Source organism: Sinocyclocheilus anshuiensis, unplaced genomic scaffold (assembly GCF_001515605.1).
Source record: "Sinocyclocheilus anshuiensis isolate Anshui unplaced genomic scaffold, SAMN03320099.WGS_v1.1 scaffold58, whole genome shotgun sequence".
Taxonomy (NCBI): Eukaryota; Metazoa; Chordata; class Actinopteri; order Cypriniformes; family Cyprinidae; genus Sinocyclocheilus; species Sinocyclocheilus anshuiensis.
In genome coordinates, this window is record NW_015547688.1 from 1697899 (window position 1) to 1704540 (window position 6642).

General features: G+C 35.7%; 1 protein-coding gene across 3 annotated transcripts in view; it reads left to right on the plus strand.

Annotated features, from left to right (window-relative positions):
* LOC107703383 (axin-1-like) overlaps positions 1-6642 on the plus strand; it is a 56357-nt gene that overhangs the window by 34459 nt on the left and 15256 nt on the right. For all 3 annotated transcript variants that reach the window (XM_016505989.1, XM_016505991.1, XM_016505990.1), the window contains exon 4: positions 1036-1132. In XM_016505989.1, the coding sequence (XP_016361475.1) occupies positions 1036-1132 (97 nt within the window). The remainder of the gene's footprint in view (positions 1-1035; positions 1133-6642) is intronic.

Consider the following 6642-nt stretch of genomic DNA (forward strand, 5'->3'; position numbering starts at 1 on the left):
ATTTTTTTTTGTTTTTTTTGGTGACACTTTGCATTAAGAAAAAATATTTGAAGTGTTTATTAATCTTAATGTTAATTACAGCATCTAGTAATGCATTATTAAAATCAAAAGCTGTATCTGTTAATATTATTTAATGTACATGAGCTAATATTATCTAATGAACAGTTTTTAATTTTTAACTAATGTTAGTAGTGATTAATAAATACGGTATTGTATTGCTCATGCATTAACAAAAATTAATTAATGGTGTTACGGTTTTATTATTTATTCATATCAATATTATTCTTAATAGTTTACTATAACAAAACTGGCTTAGACATTCTGCTGAACATTATACTTTTGTGTTCCATGGGTGAAAGTAAGTCATACAGGTGAGTAAATGATGACCAAATGTGTTTTTTTTGTTACTTTTTTTTTTCAGTGTGTGTTGTGTAGAAGATAATGACTTCATTCGGTAATGCGATACATCAAGGTAATGAATATGCACGTATTGTTATCGTGGGCACGATAACAATAGAATATTTTCCCCATCAATTGGTCACAATTTACAACACTGCTGTATGCTGCGTTGCATCTAAATTTCAATACCGTAATAATACTGTATACCGTGATAAAAGCATTAGCAATTAATCGCAACATGAAAATTTCATACCCGAAAGTAAATGGGAACCACAGACTGTCAAGCCTTCAAATGGCATAAAAGTCTCATCAATAAGGCTTCTGACATCATGTGTTCTGAGGATGTATGATAGCTTTAAATGGAATGAAATATTCGCTAAAAATCTTGCTTTACAGCCTTGGTCACCATTTGCCTAACTGTATGGAAAAGAGCATTAGTATTATTTATATGCTGTTATAGTATTTAATATTTTGAATTAGCTTATTTTTATATTTCCAGTTTTCCTCTAAATTTTAGTAATTTTATGTGCTTTTGTAGTTTTTATATATATATATCCGTCATATGTCTACTTCATATATTGTATATTTGTATATTGCTAAAGATTGAGAACTAAAATCTTATGCTTCTCCCTACAGAGATGGAGTCCCACCTTATAGATATCGCAAGCCGCATCGACATGAGATACACGAAAGTGCCAAAGTTAATGGGCGAGTGCCACTACCTCATATTCCTGTAAGTATGCTTTGGATTTCTAGAACACCTTGTTGACTTTACAACACTTTTTTTATGTGTGTGTGTGTGTGTGTGTCTCTACCTTTCTTTCCTTCATTCCTCTCTTTCTCTTCCCCCACTCCTTCTTTTTATTTTATTCTCTGTGCCTTGTCTCCGTCCATCATCTTCTGGTCTTTCCCTGTCATTCTTACTCTCTCTTTTCTTCCCCCTGCCTTGTCTCTCCCATCGCCCCTAAAATGAATGTGCATTCTTAAGATGCACAGCGGTGGCTGGGGAGCTTTGATCATGTGCCGGCGAATAGCTGATGGAGAGTGAGAGAGCGCGAGTGTGCTGTCTAAAGCATTCCTGATGCTCTCGTCAGCTCTGCCTGCTCTGCCCCAGCAGATGTGAAGCCTCCCCCTCTGATGGCTCGGCTTTCCCACTGCACCGGCTCCAGCATAATTGGAGCCTCTGAGATAGAGCCCAATTTAACAGAGCAAACATACACTTCCCCTCACCGGGGCCTTTCACTCATCCTATAGAGACTGAAAGCCGTGGAGGCAGCAAAGACACTTCAGCTCGAATGCGCGTGTGACGTACTAGAGACTCTTTAACGTTTTTTTTCAGCGTGCACACCAATAGCTGATTAGCGAATGACAAGTTGCAGATGTACAAACTTTCTTAAAGGGATAGTTCACCTGAAAATGTAACTTCTGTCATAGTTTACCTCATGTCGTTCCAAACCGGTTTGACTTTCTTTATTTCATGGAACACAGAGTGTGATGTAGCAGGATGTTTTGCTGTTTCCAGGGAATGTCAATCTCTAAAATGACAAAAGGAGCCACACAATTAGTGTTGTGACGAGCTGCACGATTAATCGTTAAATTACTCTCATTTCTAAATGACAACGATTCACCCATGTCTATTAAACCTTTGAAAAAGTCTTACCGGAACGTTCAAATCTTGTGCTGCCGCTGACACAGAGAGCAGACAGTTTAGGTGTTTAGGTAAGAAACAGCTTCACAAACAGTCTTTTCAACTACACAGTATTACAGTCTTACCGTTATTCATGCTATCACAGAAATACTGGGATTAGTATAGTCCCAGTTTATAGTTCGGATGTAAACATTGATGTCTATGGTTGATAACTTGCAATTAAAATAGACCAAATCATCTTTTGAAAGGAACTGGCGCTTTAACCCTCTGGGGTCTGAGGGTGTTTTGGGGCCTGGAAAAGTTTTGACATGCCCTGACATTTGTGCTTTTTTCAGTTGCTTACAAACATTTGAATGTCTAAAGTTTAATAACACTGTAATCAGCACAAACTGGGCTACAATAATATGTGAGCAGCATGTATGTACGTGATTGTGTTTTTGAGAAAACAACGTTTATGCGTGCTTAGTGAAAAACTACAATTTTAAAGTCACTGAAATAAGGCCATAAAACACATACAGAACATTTGATCACAAGACTTTTGAGAACTGATCTTGAAGTCTAGAGTTTCAAAATTATGTGAAAATCATCTTACTCATTCACAGAAAACAATATATTGATTAAAATTTTCTAAGACACTTTTTGCGTAGAAAAGGTATATGCGAGGAGGCGTGAATGATCATGAATAATGCTGTGATTCACACCTGAGAAGACAAAGGCCTGCATAATGAGCTGCATAATGAGCAAGCACAATGTTTTGTTGATATTGTGAGTGTACACAAATAAAAGTAGACCCTTTACAGATTTAAATGCTGTATTACTCTTATATGTACGATCAAGTATGAAGGAGCAGTTTAGTTCTTTTCGCTGTCAACATTCAAATCTGCAAAAAGTTCCGCCGCCGGAACTGTCGACCCCAGGGGGTTAAATAACAGTTGTGGTGGTTACATTGTTTCGCCAGTAGGTGGCGCCAAGTGACTGTTAATAAAAATGTATTTGTCATTGAATTATTCATTCAAGAGATTCATTCAAAAACGCTGAATCATCCAGTTATGAAGCAAGTGTAGTATTTGAATCATTCATTCAAACCGATTTTTCATAATTTTAATAAATTGATGTATTCAATATTATATTTTAAAGGTGCCATAGAATGGAAAACTGTATTTACCTTGGCATAATTGAATAATAACCGTTCTGTACATGGAAATGACATACCGTGAGCCTCAAACACAGTTGTTTCCTCCTCCTCATGTAAATCTCGTGCATGCAAAAGACCACTGAAAAATAGGCGAATCAGAACATAACACTGACTGTGACGTTACAGTCGGGATCACTAATAGTTACGCCCCAAACATTTGCATATACCCGCCCATTTTCTATGCCGGCCGAACCTGCACAGCCGAATCATCAGAAGTTCTGCAGGTATTGTGAAGAAACAAGCGAGGATAATAGCGAAAATGGCAGATCATGGAAATAAATGGTATGTTCCAGGCTGTGCAGCGATGGGTTGGTGTCTGTATTCAGAAAGACACAGAAAACAAATAACGCACGTTCTAATAAAATAACGCGAGCCACTAAAGGGACATGGTTAGCTGCTTGCTAGCGGTAGCCTGTTACATTACAGTACATAAGATTTCACTTTGATCTTGTAAAATGTGTGGCAAGTACTGCCGCTGTAGTTTACACCGAGCACATGCATTCGCAAATCTTGAAAGTGAAAGTAAAAAGCTATCGTGCATTCGAAAGCAGTTTCAGTGCCCCACATGTTAATATGTGGCTCCCTGATGCCCGCATTTTATATACAGTATAATTACCTAACAATATAACTGCGAGTGACAGTATTGAAATATATATATTTCCCTGTGTTTCCTTCCTGCTGTGTCAGCTACTGAAATGAGCTGCACTGTGAAACAGCCAATCAGAGCAGAACTCAAAATTATTATTCATGACCCTTCCAAATAAGGTAAAAACAGACCATTTCATTCTAGGGACAAATCCTAGGGTTGTAAATGGACATGTAAAACCGTTTCTGGAGATTTTTTTTTAACCTTACCTAAGCCACATACCTTCTATGTAGATATCAGAGAACAATTTAAAATATTGTATCAATGCATTCTATGGCACCTTTAAATGCACATATATATTAAAAGGGTTAATAATTCATTCAAATTAATTAAACACTTTTAAAAAGACTGCAGCAATTAATATTTTGTCACACATTGTTTTGTTTAGTTCAGAATTGTGGGATAATTGCGATCTCTTTTTGAGACAAAAAAAATCTTGATTCTCAATTTATCCAGAATCTTGCAGCTCTAGATGTGACTCATACGGCTCAAGTCTTCTGAACAATCTACAATAGTTTTGTGAGAAACCGACTCTGATCTGATCTTTCTGATCTCTCAAAACTTCGAATATTGCATGTATTGCCATGCAAAAGTTTGGGTCAGTAAGATTTTTTGAAAAGTTTGATTATTTGATCAAAAATACAGTAAAAACACTAATATTTTAAAACAACTATTTTAAAACATCTATTTTCTATTTTAATATATTTTAAAATATAATTAAATTTTCAGCAGTCAATACTGTATTCGTCAGTGTCACTTGATCCTTAAGAAATCAATCTAATATGCTGATTTGGTGCTCAAGAAACATTCAAATTCAAGTTATTGAAAACAGTTGTGCTGCTTAATATTTTTGCTGCCTAATATTTTTTTGTAGAAACGGTACATGTTATTTCAAGGTTCTTTTATGAATAGAAAGCTTATGAATAGAAACCCCAAACTTTTGAATGGTAGTTCATGTTCAAACCATAATATTTGAAAGTAAACAATGACACATCTAGGCCTGTTCCTCGCACAAAGCGATTATGTGACTATTTAGATGTTTTTAGACTTCTTTGGAGTTTGACAGCCCCTGATAACCATTCAGATTCATTGTATGGAAAAGAGCAGATTGAACATCTTGCCTAACGTCTGCTTTTTTGTTCAACCGAAGAAAGAACATTATGTGGGTTTGGAACAACATGTACTAAGTGAAGAATCTTCATTTTCAGATGAACCGTTGTCTTTTAATTGTTATTACTCCACTTTGTTCAGGTTTATCTTGTATATTACATTCACATTGTTTATGATTCTAAACCTTTAACACTCTCACGCTTGGATGTCTTTTCCCATTTGGTTGCATTCTGGCGTTCTGTCTCTGTTAAGTTTAAAAGGCTCTCTTATATTCTGTAAGCATGGTCTGCAGCAGGGAGGCAGTGTTTGAACTCAAAACGCCCTGTCAAGACTTGACAGATTCTGCAGTTCCACTGGGCATGTAACCATGTGGGCTGCGGAGGAGACTGATGAATCTTAAGCAAACAGAAGGCCAGAACAAAGAGAGCTGAAACAGACTAGATCAGATTTGGCCCTGTAATCAAAATTTTAACGGCTCCTGTAAGGTTTTATTGGAACTTGTCCAGGCACTGCCTGCAACTATATTTCTTCATGTGTCTGTCCTCCTCCCCCGTCTCTCTTTTTCTCCTTCCAGACTTCTGGAATAATACATTTCCTGAGCTTAAGTTGTTTAAGTTGAGTCCTGTTGGTTTGAGAGCAAAAAATGCTGCAATAAAGATCTATATGCACCTTTCCCCTGTGCCACCTCATCTGCTCGGATAAAGAGTGATGATCTGATATTCAGCTCTTTGTTTTTTAGGTTTGAGTTCACGTTGCAAGCTCAATGTGTGAAGGTGGATTGATTTTTAGGAGTATTTAATAGGGCTGGGTTTTGACACAAATTTCACAATTCGATTAGATTCTGATTCACAAGCTTTCGATTCGATTCCCAATTCAATTCGATTCGATTCAATATCGATTATTTTGGATATACAGGTGCATCTCAATAAATTAGTATGTCGTGGAAAAGTTCATTTATTTCAGTAATTCAACTCAAATTGTGAAACTCGTGTATTAAATAAATTAAATGCACACAGACTGAAGTAGTTTAAGTCTTTGGTTCTTTTAATTGTGATGATTTTGGCTCACATTTAACAAAAACCCACCAATTCACTATCTCAACAAATTAGAATACTTCATAAGACCAATAAAAAAAACATTTTGAGTGAGTTGAATTACTGAAATAAATGAAGTCTTCCACGACATTCTAATTTATTGAGATGCACCTGTATATCTGGTACACATGCAAAATTTTCTCAAGGAAAAAAAATCTCAACTAATGCTGTAAAATATAGTTACAATTACATAATATTTCTACTTTTTTTTTTAAATGTAAACATTTAAATGGTGGCTATCATAAAAAAAATATAAATTAAACTTTGAAGAACAGTAAAAGTTTTAATGAATATATTATATGGTGCATATATTTAGCAAAATGCCCCTCTCTGCAGTTTATTTTTCTATCTGACTAATGAGTTTATGATCACAGAATGTTTTTTTCTGAGGTAAATGTGACGTTACATGTATTGTTTACAAGCCGTTATATTGACGTTTTTGCGTGGCTGAAATACTGATTGAGCGATTACATGAGACAGGATACTGATTGTAAAGTTGTACTCTTTCTTTTAACTTACCTTCGAATGTTTAGTCATGTTTATTTTTTGT